Source organism: Echiichthys vipera, assembly GCF_963691815.1.
Source record: "Echiichthys vipera genome assembly, chromosome: 18".
In the NCBI taxonomy this organism is placed as follows: Eukaryota; Metazoa; Chordata; class Actinopteri; order Perciformes; family Trachinidae; genus Echiichthys; species Echiichthys vipera.
In genome coordinates this window covers 17181464-17197383 of record NC_139843.1, presented here as the reverse complement: position 1 = coordinate 17197383, position 15920 = coordinate 17181464, and the positions used below count along the sequence as shown (strand labels likewise).

General features: G+C 41.7%; 1 protein-coding gene across 1 annotated transcript in view; it reads right to left on the bottom strand.

Moving 5' to 3' along the window:
- Window positions 1-1033: 1033 nt before the first annotated feature.
- Window positions 1034-15920, bottom strand: part of shisa9a (shisa family member 9a) — a gene marked incomplete at its 3' end in the record, with an annotated part of 48933 nt that continues 34046 nt past the window's right edge. Inside the window, exons 3-4 of the mRNA XM_083932693.1 lie at window positions 12792-12989; window positions 1034-1944 (exon numbers count right to left, since the gene is read on the bottom strand). Of these exons, the coding sequence (XP_083788819.1) occupies window positions 1034-1944; window positions 12792-12989 (1109 nt within the window). The remainder of the gene's footprint in view (window positions 1945-12791; window positions 12990-15920) is intronic.

The following is a 15920-nucleotide window of genomic DNA, read 5'->3' as shown; positions in this document are numbered from 1 at the left end:
CCATGTGTAACTTAATTCTAAAATGATTGGTATTCTTTAAGAAAAACATAATTTTGGTCAAACCCTGTTTTGCAGTATTTCTACAGTTTATGTTTCTGTGTGTTTGTGTGAAAATGTGTGTCTGTATTTATATGTGTGTGCGTGTGTGTACTTCGTGAAGCCTCTGCTAGCTGCAGCATCCTCCAGATGCTGCCTCCCTGCCTCCTTATCCCTCCTCGGGGCCAGCTGTCACCACACAGACGAGATCAGAAAAGAACAATGCCAGTGTGACAGCCTCCATTCTCTGTGCTGTGGAGCCTCATTGAAAAGGGCCGACCTTCAGCTGCAGATCTTATGAAGGCGCTTCTGAATAGCCACAGTACAAAGCCCTGCATGTCTGCAGTCCAAAGCCCAGCGCCTTCAACACGTATGTCTGTTTCAAAGCCCTCAGGATATTTGGGAGATGAATCAAAAGAGTGTTTTTTTTCTTTCAAACCATTCGACGCGTTGCTGGGCAGATGAGCAAAACTCTTGTTGCGAGGTTCGTGGGTAAGCTTGCTGTGTTTCTTCTTTCCCACGATGTTTCGGTGCTTTACTCTTAATCCCTTATATTGCTTCTCAGGTTTGGTTCGTAAAAAGCCATTCCATTTTATTATCAGCAGTTTGCCACTCTATCATCTGTGTGTTGCACTGTAGATATTACAAAGTACGGTAGATATTAGCTGTGAGACAACATTCTAACATCACCATGTGTAAACACGTCCCTTCTCTGTAGGCTCTGTGATATTATGGTTATAGTTGCCACCAACTTGGACGCCATCCGTTTGACAACAAAGGTCTGTTCAGTGATTTGATTGGTGAACTCGGTTTGTGAAACAAGGACCACTCAGACACAGTGTCACTGTCCCACCACATTATACCAACGAGCCACACAAGCACACACATAGATCCGCACCTGTAACAACGCAGGGGTTGGTGTCCCCAACCAGAGATTACCTGTGCCACCACTCCACATGCATTCTTTCCCCCCTCTTTTTCTCCCGTTCTTCCTCGCTCACACAGTCACCTCTGTCTTGCTGTTGGTCACAAAGTAGGGCTGTGTGGGGAGGAAGTGTTGGCTGTGGCTGTGGCCTCTGGTGCTGTGAAGCTGGTTGGGCTCCAGCACGGTACACTGAGGCCTCTTGTGCCCGTAGGTCTTCCTCCGGCCCACCGTCTCAGTCCCATCCCAGGCCTTTAGCCCCAGCCCCATCCCGTGGCCAGCTGCAATTGTGTTGGAACTGTACGCCATGGAACGGCCCATTGTAGCCGAGCTGGAGCCAATGGCATTCTCTGCGGCCCTGGAGATACCCAGGGATGTGCCACCTGGCATGGTTCCCGCCATGTGTGCCAGGGAGGTAGCCCCGTGTCCTACCAGCTTGCTACTGTGGCTGTGACCATGACTGTGAGAGCTGTGAGAGCTGTGAGAGCTGTGGCCCACATGACCCACATGACCATGGCTGCCTTTGGGTTTCTGGCCATTCAGCTTGAGTCCCCCTCCTGCTCCTCCGACACCGGCTATGTGCCGTTCTGTTGGGAGGGTTGAGACGGAAGAGATGTTGGGCATCTCAGTGACATAGGTGGCCACTGGCTCAGGAGTCATTGGACCCAGGGAGGTCATTGGGGTCATAGAAGTCATAGGGGTCATGGAGGTCATTTGAGTGAGGGAAGTCATGGGCGTCATGGAGGTCATGGGCATCATAGACGTCATTGGGGTCATGGAGGTCATCTGGGTGATGGTGGGGTTCATGTGATTGGAGGCCATTTGGTTAGAAGCCATGGGGTTGGTAGTCATCGGAGGGGTCATCGACGACATGTTGCCCATGGAGGGTCTGGAGTTGCCCATAGGCTGGAGAGGAAGCCCACCCTTCGCTGGCAGCTCCACCATCAACCGACGCTTGTTGTAGACTTCACCGTTGTACTTGGCAGCTGACAGAGGGAGAGAGAGAGAGAAACGGAAAGCTAATGAAAATGTTAAGTAGACATGAAAGAGTCGAAGAGTAGATCTTGGGATGAATGTTGAAATCTAAATTAATTTGCTTCCTTCACTTTGTCTGTTTGCTCATTTTAGACTTTCAGTCGTGGGAAAAAATCAATATCCTTAGTGTATCCGTTTTGCTAGGAGAAGAAAGAAAATAAAGCTGTTTTATAGAGTGACTCATAAGTTTGCAGATCAGCTGCAAACAAAGACATGCACATGTGAGCGCACACACACGCTGGCAGAAGTTTGGATAGAAAACATCCCATCCCTTTTAACTCCCACAATCTAAAAAGGTCGTAGAACAAACCCCATATGCTCTAACTTAGTTAGTCAGCCTACCCTCATCTACTGTAAACTGACCAAGCACGGTGTAAGGGCTACTGACAACGCCCGCGTAAAGAGGCCCGTCATGCCACCGGGGGAGTGAAATCAAAAGGTAAGCCCAGAATGTCTCCTTCACCTCGCCTCTTTCTTTCTGATGAAGGCAAGAAAACATCTCATTTCTGTGTGGTGGGAAGATGTTCACTATGATAAAAAGAGCATGGTGCATTGTCTTCTCCCTTTTGACATACAAATAAAAGATTACAAGAAGATCGTGTTGACTGCCCTTTCTAGGGAGGAAATTTGGGGGGAAACAAGTTTATAAGTCTGGTTATGTGTACTCAGCGTTCAAGATTTTTTACTTCTGACAAAGTAGATGCAGGAAAAACCATTAGAACACACACTATAACGGTTATTCTTTCAACATGGCAGCACGCACATTGTACATTTAACCGTCTGTAGCTCAAGTCATTGAAGTTCCCTTTTCACATGTATTAAAGTTATAATCTGAAAGATTTGGGATACGTTGTTTTAGCAGCCTCTTTGGCGGTAAGATGTAACTGTTGATGAGCCCTCTATCTTGTCACATTCACGTTCACTATGCTTCTTGATAATTTTCTCTTCTTCACTTCGATTAGGTTTTTGGTTCTTTGTCTGTTGATCCTCCACTGAGAGTCAGCATTAATGAAATGGACCTGCCCTTGGATCAGAGTCACGGATCGGATCATTTTTCAGATCAGCAAAAAAAAAAGAAAAAAGCAGACGAGACAGTGTCAGTACCTATGCAAGATGAGTGCCTGTGTGACTCGTAGAGGGATCGTGTCTGGGGCACCGAACTTCTCATCTCCCAGTCTGCTGTGATGAAGTAAGCGGTTATCGTCACATAGCTCTGCGTTCCTCTGGACGCGTGGCCATGCCTGATGTGTTTCCACTGTCATATGGCTTTCTTGTGCCACAGTGCCTACACACTGTCATGGTTTTATCCACTAATGTCTTTCTTTTTATTACTAAACTTGACAGGGATGATGATCTGTTGCACGACTAATGAAAAGCTTCACTAACAGAGCATTGCATTTGGATTTTGAGCGGGAATGTCGCCACAGATACTCAAATGTATTTCTGGGCAAAGCAGCAAATACACATTCTTTCATTAGTGGCTCATATGATCACCACTGTTTTAACTCACTCTTTGATAGATAGTAACCTAAATGACAATTAACTAGATGAAAATCTTGCGGGTTATAACTTTAAAGCCAAGATTTTGCGACCTTGTGTTCTGCTTAAATATAGGGTATTGCTTTTTTATGAATATGTAACAGGGTTTGTACGGTGGATGTCTTGCTGGTTTATTGGCTCACAGATGCCCTCTGTCAGTAGATGTTGCGAGTAGCTGCCTAATTTTCCCAGTTAGAATACCTATCAAAATGTACCCCGTATGAACATTCAATTTTGGAGCGCATCTGAATCATAGGGTTGATACACAAATTTTTCATTTTTGTGACAGCTTTTGTTAACATTGTGAGATACGGCATTTGGCCTTAATGGAGGTCTGCGCTCTCCAAATGCCGTTTTAGTACGTAGTGTGCTTGACCTGAAGTGTGTCGGGCCAGATGTGTGACTGACCAAGACATACTGTATATGCTGTTCTAACGCAGACAATAAATGGTGGCACAGAAATAGACCTAAGCCTTCCGTCCGTCATTCCTCCAGCCAACGAAACACAATGAGTTAAGGGGTTGTCAAAAAGTCAAAAAGCCAAAGTTACAGTGACATATAATGGGTAAAGGATTTGAGGAAATATGTTTGTGTTTATATGTACCTTATATATATATATATATATATATATATATATATTTATATATAGACAGTATAAATGCACATTCAAAGTCACAGCCAACAGACACTGACACGTACAGTATCTATCTCCCAAGCCTCACTGCTCTACGTGTTGGTGTAAGCCTCTTCCCATATTTTTCTGTGTTTGTGTGTGTGTGTATCTCTTTAGCCTTGGAGCAGTCACGTTTAATGCCCAACAGTTATTCCTCCCTCTGTCAGTCACTGTCACCAAGCTACAGTCTCTCTTATCTCTGTGAAATGTGACCGTTTTTCCTGTCAAATTCACGTTCACAGCCGAGTCATTACTCTTTAGCCCTTGTTGCTCCCATGTCCTTGAAGATAAAGTTAACACACTCAGCCAGTTTGCTTTGCCGCTGTAACTATAAATCTACTTTATCGCTCTGTGAATGGGGAGAGAAACGAATGAAGGGACAGCAGAGGTGTTTGTGAGGAGGAAAGGGGGGGTGGGCGGGAGAGCGCCATCTCACCCGCCGAGTCGCCACTAGACCGCCCCTGGGGACAAACCTGCTCAGGCGACAGGTGAATCAATCCGGCGGCAGTCAGCTCAACGGTGCACACATCCAGCAGTGTACGTGAGTGGAAATGGAAAACACCGCTGTTACGCAGTATGGGCTCTGCATGCCTCTGCCTGAGAAAGGCCAGCATCCGACAGAGAGGAACACAGATTATGCATCAGAAAATCAAGCACTACCTCTCCCTCAGTGTCAGTTACATCATGACTTTATTAGGGTTAGACCGATATGTCAATCTGCTTTTTACCCAATCAGGTTATCTGCTGCCTAGGTGATTGAGGGTTTTAATGGTTTTAAAAGTCTTAAAATCCTCTTTTAACATTTTACAATAAGTCAAAACATAATATATTCCTGGTATGATTTAGATAGTCCTGTCATAGTGCTGCCGCCCTGCCCAGAATCATCCATTAGTCAGGGACTTTTATTGTCCTATGATGAAGTAAATGCTTTCTGTGAGGCTTTTTCACTCTGAAAAGTCAACACTTAACATCTGAATGGTTGTATTCTCTGGCAGGAAAATGCTCTTAATATAAAGATAGTCAATGTTGGCACAGAATGTTAACTCGCTCTCTGTAGGAGCTGCTAACTCGCCTGTGGAACTGTAGTCATGTCAGCCAAGAGGCTGAACTATGGGCAATTGTGGCACATCAAATGGGCTGTTATATTGTAGACACAGGTGCAAACTGCTTGTGTTTTGTAATAAAACACTAGAGAATGGGACATCTCATGGTCGTAAACATTTTGGCCACTCTAGCGGATCTCGCAGCAGTCTGTCTTGGTCTACAGCTGCGATATCTCGACAATTATTGGATGGATTGCCCTGAAATTTCGTTTCACATTAATGATTCCCAAAGGATTGCTCCTACTGACTTTTGTGATCTCCTAACATTCCCCTTAGTGCCACCAGGAGGTTGATGTTTTTGTTTTTTTAGTCTTGGGAACTACTAGATGGAGTGCCATGAACTTTGGTACAAACTTTCACGGTGTCCAGGCAATGTAATGACTTTGTTGACCCTCTGCCTGTATCCCAGTCACCTTTGACTTTGTCCTATATTTTGGCTTATGACCAAATTAAAATTCAAAACTAATGACTAATTACATCAGCCTCATCTGAATTTTGTGTCTAGTGCTAATTAGCCAGTGATTACACAGCTTTGTTGAAATGACAGCATTCTGCGGTCTGTTATTTCTGAGTAGCAGATCGCTGCTATGAATAACAAACTGTTGCTATGGACGCAGTTCTGATCACAGACTCAGGAGGACCATTTTGAAATCAATATTTTGGATAAAAATATGAATATTCTCTAGTAAGTAGCCATGTACTGAGTGGGGTAATGTAGAGCGTGCAGGTCATTTGAGGTTTAATTTGCAATAATGACATACATTATCCCGTACTGGGCACACTATATGCAAAACTGAGATGGTGAACATGGAAAACATTATACCTGCTAGACATCAGCATGTTAAGATTTCACTTCTCATGCTGACCTAAATCAATAAAAAAAAAAAAAAAAATGAAACTCTCTCTGTCCGTGTTTCATATTTGAAACTCATCTGCATGTAAAGAGGATTATAGAAGATTGAATAGCAGCTGAGGTGGGAGGACATATGGTTATAATTTATATGTTCTCAAAAACAAAACAAAAGATATATATATATATATTTATATATATATATATACAGTATGTGTGTGTGTATGTAGATGTGCTTCTATGGATGTTGATATGTAGGCCTATAAATTACATTATATTACTTTATATAATTATTGTTATTTATAAAATAGTATAAGATTTATTAATGTATAGTTAGATTTACAAATTGTACATATAACAGCTAAATGAAATAGATTACTGTGAAAAAGGGTTAGGATTAAATAAGTGAAAACCTTTTCCTACTCCTTTTCAGGCAGAGGTAATTGTACATATGTTACACGTTTTTTTTCTTATTTGTGAACTAATTTAATGTTGTATAGTTTTGTATTTTGAATTCTTTTTTTTGACATGTCTGAAATAAATTCATGAATTCAATTCAAATCAAAAGCTTTAGTAACAACTTCCCAACATTAAGATTAAGTATGAGTCCCGCATACAAAACACTGCATTAAACAGTAGCAGTTGTGGAAGCCTGGAGTCTATGAATGAAAGGCTTATTGGGTGATAGTTTCATTCTCTTCATTGCTTTAATACTAACCCAGATGCCACCAACAGTACAGTACTGGGCAGAATTTACTTTGCAAACTACCCATGAAAAACTTAAAAGGCATGTACAATTTAGCGTGTGCATCAGACCATAATTGGTCGTTTGTACTTGCTGAGTCCGGTCTGAGTTACAGGTCTGCATCCAGAGACCTTTATTAGTTGACGTTTGCCTTGGCTGCAGTTAGAACTCGATAAAGTGACCTTACATAGATGCACAGGGGTACAGTGGAGGTGGCTATTGATTGACAGAACAGTGGCTTATCAGCTTGAGGGTAGACAATTGGAAAAGTAGCAAAGGCAATTAAAGAAAAAGGGAAGAAAAAAAGGCAATTGGAGTGAGTTGGGAAAACGGTGTTGATCTTAGACTCAGTTCTATTTCTCGTGAGGTCAACAGGCAGCAAGAACACAAGACTGTGTGGCAGAAAATGAAAAGGAAAGGAAAATCCATTTATGTTGCTCAAGATTAGCTAACGCTCACACAAAGGTGACTTTTGAAATAGCCACTTCTGGCATTTTGGTTTTGTTTGCTGTCATTTAGTCTTCCCCCCTCTCTTACTCCACACAGACACACACATTTTTCACAGCTTGCTTGTGATGTTCCCGTCACTGGACTGGCAGCTTGCCTACTGGAATCCCGGGCTCCTGTGCCGTGTATCTCTGGACAGCTTTCCAATCATTTCATACTGTAGGATCCTCTCTGAATACCACTTGTGGAATGAAAATCTGTCAGTCATGTGTGAGCCCAAGAGAGGGGGGGTGCCTCCTTCAATTACAGGAAAGGAATCAGTTATGAGCCGCTATATGGGAGGATCGAGATTAGAAGCCCAGTGATTCTTTAAGGAGGAGGGGGATCTGGGGGGTGAAGAGAAGATGGTGTGTGTAAAGGGGAGACAAAAGAAGCGAAAAGAAAAGGTGAGGGAAAATGCAGAGCAGAGGGCAGGAGGCGGACGATAAAGGTAGAGATATGAAAGAAGGAAAAAGACGATGGGAAATAGAGAGATGGGAGGGGAGGAGCAGGAGGAAAGGTGAGAGGAAATGATAAAGGGACAGGGAGCGAGAGAAGCGCAGAGGGAGGAGGACTGGATGAGGAAGACGAGGGAGAGAAAATCGAGCCAAGACATTAAAGGTGATAAGAGCGGGAGGAAAATGGTTCAGGAGAAGTGGTGACGGGAAGATGAGGGCCATTTTAGATATAAAGAAGCAGAGAGAAAGAAGTGGGTTCAAAAGGAGCTGAAGAGGATTGTCCGATGTGCCAAAACGTTTGAATGTCTGGACTCAATTCAGTCTTCGCAAAGAGGTTGCTTTTGTAAAATCGCCAGTACAAATGTGAACCACACTGGTAGTTTTGCACATTTTATCCTTTAACTTGTAATCCTGTAACTGTTAGTACTTCCAGCCGTTTTTCAGAGATTACCAGAGCTTTTGAGATTGGTTTCTAGCCTTTCAGGCATTCACTACTCTTTGAACATGTCAGTACTGCTGCTTGTCTTCAAAACTTTAAAGCCCTGGAAAAGTATGTTGTAGTACGAAGCTTCTTTATTTCAAAAAGAGAACGGCATTAATTCGGGAGGATATCACCGTCTCCTGCCTGTTTGAGCATAATCAAATCAATTTACTGACCATCACTGCCTAATTGTCCTTTGGTTAGACAGAAGTTGGTTAAAGTGTTCTGGAGTAAAGAATAGGGATCGACTGATATGGATTTTAAGGCCCAATGCCGATACCGATTTTTTTATGGACACAGACTACAGGTTTTCTTGAGCCGATACTTCTTTTGCTCCCTCAATTTACATCATAAAAATCTTAAAAATTAAAGAATGATGATAACAAATGATTGGAGTCTCAATTTAAAAAATGGAATGTTTATTGAACTAAAAAAAGGCGTCTCCAGCAAGACAGAGTTGCCCTCGGACGCTTGTCTGTAAATAATGCCAGGACAAAACTATTGGCGAACACAGCAGCCTGCATTGGTCTGCATCGGTCTATGCCGATACACCTAAAAAATACAAATATCGGCCGATATTTTGTATGTATGTATCGGCCTATCCCTAGTTAAGAAGTAAAGAAAAGAGATGCGCCAGAGAGCACAACGGTGTCTTTTTAATGAAACAGACTGTGGGCCGTTTTATTTTCTATGAAGAGCTGAATGGAAGTTTTGTAAAGAGTTGCAGTGTGTGATGGCTGGTCAGTTCCTTTAATGGTGGAGTTCTAACATGTAGAGTTGATGGTGTTGCTATCATGTGACCGGTGTCAAACTGGAAGAATACAAATCTGAGGGTGAAGTAGATGCCAACGAAAATGGATAACTGGTGACACCATGAAATTAAAGAACTTCTGTCAGTAAGGGCCAAGTATATCCACCACAGCCCCCCCGTGAGTTGGGAGTTGGCAATTTTTTCCACTGTGACTCAGCCTATTAACCGTATTTCCCCAGGGGGGTGGGGAGCCAGTCACTGTAAACTCAGCTCCCCAGTAGCTGCAAACAGACGGCAGAGACCAACCAGTTCTCCCAACTCGACACATGCTTGTCTTGGAAGACGCAGTCAGTGTGGATTGGATGGAGTGCTTATGTGCTTACACTGTATAGTTTGTAGGCCCGATGTTAAAAATACAAAAGTTTCACTGCATTATAAGCCTGTGAATGTTCTCATTTGTCCAGGTCATCGTTATCCCCAAAGCAATTTCAGTCAAAAGCAACTGGACTTGAGGTGAAACGTCTTCCTAGACAAATAACCAAGTCCAGTAGCTTTTGACTGAAACTCCATAATCTTTGCAGTGTTCCAAAGTGGTCTGTTACATTTCATTGTGCATTATGCCTATCTTATCTAAAAAAATTCGCATTTTTGCACATGGCGATGCCAGGCTAAAATAAAGTTCTTCAAAGGAAAAATAAATCTTTGAATATTTTCACTATACAGAGTACATGCTCAATTTGTAATACTTCACTTATTTCTTCCAGTCATTTTCCTAGAATTAGCTGAACTACCTCCTTTTTCCAACCTGCCACATCTATTTTTCCTACATTTAGAGATTTCCTAAAATACCATCCTCAGTCCCCAGAGCGTGTGCTGCATCAATCTGTTGGTTTAATGTGCGGTTGAGATGAAAGGAAAGCTGTAACATAGCATCAGAGAGTAAGTTTTTCCAGTTGGGAAACAGCAGGGTTTTGTCCCTTACTCAAATTGTGGCTGCACTGCATCATGGTCTATTGAAGCTCCTGTCAGTGGAGAAATTGGCATCTCTTCTAAAATGGATTCATTCTCTCCTGGTTGAATATTGGAGCAAAGTATCGAGTTGTGATAGCATCCCTTTGTTCTCTGATCCTTTTGGGTCAGACACCAAGATGTCTTTCGTTTGCATTTCATGTAACTGAACAATTTTCTGCAATCAAACACAGCTGCAGGTAAAAATATCTGTTGTGTGATGTCTATATTTGGGAATGAACAGAAATGCACCACCAAACAATATGACAACAGTTTCCTGGTTTCAGGACTGAGGATGACAGTGTTATTTTCACCATTTTCATTTCTGTTTTTTGAGTGGCTTTCTTTCTTTTCCAAAATCTGTCCACTTATCACTTACAGTTCATCTGTTTCTCTGTTTTCAATTTTGCTGTTTAAACTGCTAATTGAATAGCATCTTCTTGCTTGCAGGGCAAAAAGCGGTGCTCATCATAAACACGCATGATATTACTGCAACATGTCTGAGGATGAGTCACAGCCCTCAGCACCACACTGTAATGCAGAAAGTAACAATTGGATTTACAATACAGAGAAAGTCCACACCTACACTACACTATCGTTACAGATTTTGAAAATTATTTTCTTGCAGCTATTTATGTTGAGATGTGTTTGTGGATGATTTGTGGCGTGAGTGACCTGGGGTATCTGTCCAGCATAAACAAGCTGACAACCACACGCTGAAATATTCAAGTCAGTCTCAAATGAATTCAGGTTATGAAATAGTGATGCCACTGCCAGTAGCATATGGGCATGGCGAGGGGAATTCAAATCAGCTGCACTGGCAACTGAGCTCATTGAATTTGGTTGCAAGCATTAAGCTGTCAAACAGCTTGATGAGCAGGCTGTTTCGGTTTTACAGCGCATTCAGTTTGGTAGTGCAATCAATAACACCTGTCAGATCTGCCTGCAGGACTGAATCATATCGCTCCTGGAGACCTCTGTAAAAAAAGATGCTTTGTGTTCGGATCACAAAACGTTCAGTAAACCATAATGAAGAAAGCAAAACAGGTAATTGATAAAAACCTCAATTCACTGCCGACTCAGGGTGCATCAGGTGGTTACATGGAGGCCCTGTGAGTCATTGTGACAATGATGCCCCCACACATACTTTATAGTTTAACCTCTTTTTGTTGCTGTTTTCTGTTACATATGTCTCTGTGGTTTTGTGTCTTTTTTAGTAACGTTGTGTCCTTTTGTAATTGTTTTTTCTCTGTTTTTTGACCATTGCTTTGTCTGTTTTTGTGTCTCTTCGTAGTGGTTATGCATTTACAGTATTTGTTTTGTATCCCTTTGTAGTTGTTATGCGTCTCTTTGTAGTTGTTGTGTCTCTTTGTAGTTGTTGTGTCTCTTTGTAGTTGTTATGCATCTCTTTGTTGTTGCAATGTGTCTTTTTGTAGTTGTCTCTTTGTAGTTGTTATGCATCCCTTTGTTGTTGTGATGTGTCTCTTTGTAGTTGTTGTGTCTCTTTGTAGTTATTATGTATCTCTTTGTTGTTGCAATGTGTCTTTTTGTAGTTGTCTCTTTGTAGTTGTTATGCATCCCTTTGTTGTTGTGATGTGGCTTTTTGTCGTTGTTATGCCTCTCTTTGTAGTCGCTATGTGTCTTTTTGTAGTTGTTGTGTCTTTTTGTATTTGTTAAGTGTCACTTTGTAGTTGTTATGTGTCTCTGTAGTTCTTACACACAAGTTAAAGTGGGATTTCCCTGAAAGCCGGTGTAGGGGGAAAAATTATGTTTTCTTTAAAACACTTTTCCTAGCACGACACCAACCTATTCCTTATTCAAATTTAACACGTTAAATTTTTTTAAAATATGTATTAGTTACTGTTGGAAATTACCTTAACATCCACATCTGTACAGCACTTATTTGAAAAGAAAACACATCACTTTTGAAGCTTGTTCGCCTGTTACTCCAGTTACTCCAATTACTCCTGTCCAAAGCAGCGGTGATGAAAAACACCAAATGCCAGGAGTTGAGTTAAATTATGGCTAGTGTGTTAACTGCATGCAGAATTCATCTGCAAACACAAGGCAAAATTGCCTACGAAGTTACAATATGACCGATTGCTCACAGAAAATATAGCTCTAAAAAGGCTATTAGTCTGGCGCAGTAAAACACACCGGGGCTACATTGCATCACTTCTAGCAAACTTCACAGCGAACAGTGAGGGCAAAGCAGCACCTATCTGCATTAAGTGAATGTTATCTGGTCCAGCTCACCTAAATATAGAAAACCTAATCCATCAGTATGTAGTATGCATTTCCCTACCTAGTCTGTTTTAGCCTCACCCCCACTGACGTTATATACACTTCACCTCTTCAACTGACTTTGTGCTGGAAAGCTCTTCTGAATTTTCTTTATAGTTATTTTGAAAATCTTTGTGGTCAGTATGTGTCTCTTCACATACTGACCAGAAGAAGAAGGACAGGGGGTCCCTGCCTCATTGGGCTCCTGAGCCTGTGCCCCGTTAGTAGTCCAGTAGTCAAGAAGTCCATCCATGCCTATCCAAACACTGCTATAGTCAGAGCTTGCAGCAATGACTGGTAAAATCCTGTTTTTTATTACCATTAGCGCAACATCAAGTACACCCCCTATCTCATACTGTAAAACTATTCTTCAGTTAGTCTTGAAATTAAAAGATAATAAGAGAACTTGACAGACACTCACCCACAGCCTTCAGGGAGGCATACTTGTTGAGATCCTTGTTTTGCTGCTGCTGCTGTTGCTGTTGTTGTTGCTGCTGTTGGTGATGCTGCTGTTGATGCTGCTGTTCATAGACATGTGCCAGCTGGCTGAGGGCAGGGTAAGGGTGCTGCTGTCCAATGTTTGAGCCGGGTCCCACGTTGTTGTTGATCTGACCACCCTCTGGGAGAGGACACACAACAGGGTTTGAATCAGGTTTAGGACGAGTATGTGGGAGGGTTGATAGTTAAAAGCTCCACTTACAGTACAAGCATCCACTTACATAACACCCTCCTTTTTATACTGTATTATCTGCTGCTTTAGAAATGATGTCTATGCTTGACAGTCCTCAGGACACATTCACATCCATTCATGTCAGTAACATCGGCTGATGGACCCTTGCCATCATTCTACAGCTGCAACCGATTATGTCGTGCTGTCTTAGACAGAATCCAGAGAGTATATGTACACTGATAAGCTGCATCTGCTACCATTACATGAGGTTTGCCAGTAGTTTGAACATTCATGCCAGTAGCATGTCAGTATAGCTAGAATATCCATGTCCGAGAATACAGATTTCAGCGTCACTCAAGAGGCCGTGCCCCTAATTATTCATACATTTTAACCTCCAATAGAATTAAAACTAGCCTGGTACCCTCAGTGTTGTCATGGTGATATGACCTAAACATACAGACTAGAATGTTTTTTGTACCAGGCCTTAATTAGGTTTAATTATGCTGTGAAAACGGGCTGTTTTACATGGGGGCAACAGATGAGAGTAACACATGAAGCCACGCCCCCATTCTGGTGAAAACAAACTGCTGGCTTTGACTGGCGGTAAATACAAATCCCGCCATAATCTGTCACGATTTTTTCTATTTTACGTTAACCGGCCTGGAAACCTCCTGCAATGGCTAACGCAAGTCAGTCAGACAGCTATACGTCGTTGCAGAGCGATGAATGTATATGCAAAAAAATCAAAGAGTTAGGGAATGTTTGTCCATACAGCTCACTGGGGGAGAAGTGGGTAAAAGAGCCCACTCAGTGTCCAGAGGTGACATACCCACACATTTATGTTCCTACCTAATCAAATCACCAGGTAATGACGGACAACGATCCCTTTCTCTGTCGTTAATAAACTGTCATTTTAGTTTAGCTCTGTGAAACAAAACAAACACCTAAGGTTAAATGCAGGTGAAAATGGACTGTCTCTCTCTCTCTCTGACACACCCGCTCACTGCCATCTTTTTGATGTCATTCTGTCTGCTTTCTGCCATCATTCTATCAATAAATGTGGAAATATTACTTGTATTTCTTCAAATGTAATCAAATTTATTTTTATAAACTGAGCCTCTTGGATGATAGGTGAAATGTCATCCTAGACAAATAACCAAGTCCAGTTGCTACTTACTGAAATTGCTTTGGGGATGGGGAGTACTCCCTCCTGTTTTGCACATTAGCGCACAGAGGTCTGCTCCTTAGTTTTCACCGGTGAGGGGGCGTGGCCTTTTACGTGACATAGGGTTACTCTCTTCTAGGAGAAAAATTGCTTTATTATGAAACCTCTCCCCTTTGGCCACTATGCAAACTGCATTTTTTGGGGGTCATCCCTATGCTTCCTATTTTCCCCGGTCGCATAATCCTTTGCTGATTTAATTTAGATTCAATTCATTTTGTTAGGGGTTACGGTTAGGGAGTACTTTTAGGGTCTACATAGCCCTATTTGCCAGGGAATTCGGCACTGATTGTGGAAAAAATAACAGACCTGGGAACAAGGACCCTTTCTGTGACAAGCGGGGAATATCGGAATTTTTTACTTAAAAAAGGGTCCAATGTTCCCCAGTCACATACAAAGCAGGGGACATTAGACCTTTTTTTTTATTTACTGGGGAACATAGGTACACTCTCATTTTTTGGCACTTCCACATTGGATGAACCAATAATTTGCTTTGATTGAGGCTTGTCTTAAACCCACCACACATGAAATAAATAGTTGATGTGATTGGTCGTTACAATGTCAAGCTGCTGGAAATCTGTCTGTATGGGAGAGGGCCGGACCTATCTGCAAGAACAAATGAAATATGAGTTTCGTCTGGTTTCCAGGATCCTGTTTTTTGGGATAAAAGTCAAATCAGCATGTCAGATTGAGCTATACTTGTTAAACCATCTGCATAGTTTACAGAGTTTGTGCTCTGCTTTGTTTACGTAATCTAAAAAAATTGTTTTCACCGCAGCTGTACTATAAACAGCTGTAAAAGGTAATTGGAAGAAACTGCAGGTGAAATACTGATGCAGTGTACAGTAATAGGCTACTGGCAGTTTGACGGATGCCAGTTGCAGAAGAAGTTGTATGGACTTTTGGCTAACTATTTCAACTACCTATCAATTACTTAGCTAACTATTCCAACAGTTTACTTTAAGATAACCATTTTGGGGCGGCCAGTGGCAAAGTGGTTAGAGCAGTCGCCCCATGTAAACAGGCTGAAGGTCCTCGAGGCAGTGGCCATGGGTTCGTCTCCGACCTGCGGCCATTTGCTGCATGTCTCCCCCTCTCTCTCTCACCCCATTTCCTGTCTGTCCTATATAATAAAGGATTAAAAAACTGCCAAAAAAAATCTTTAAAAAAAAAGACTATTTCAACAGTTTGTTTTTAGCTAACTATTTTAACTGTTCATCCATTACTTTTAGCTGATTTCAACAGTTTATCTACTTCTAGCTTACTGTTTCAACTGGTTATACATTGATTTGGCAAACAATTTAGATTTATTTGACTTGATATAGTTTTGATGCCCTCTTCATTGTAACCACAATGTTCAAGTGTTACAGCTCACTCGATGTGGATATACTGTATTCTTTTTCAATCAAGTCTATTTTTTTTTCCAATTAGTTGAGCTACTCAACAATCTTTCCACATCTCATCTATTAGTATGTGAAGTTGCCTTTTGTGGCTTTAAAAGGAATTAATTCGTTTTTGCCACCTGCTTATGGTGTAGGAAGTAACAGATGTCTTACATTAAATACAGTACAAATATGCTAATGTAATCCCCTAATTTATTAAGCGATAAATAGATTTCAAAAGGTGAACATGTGAGTCAACTCTCCAACATATTTGCA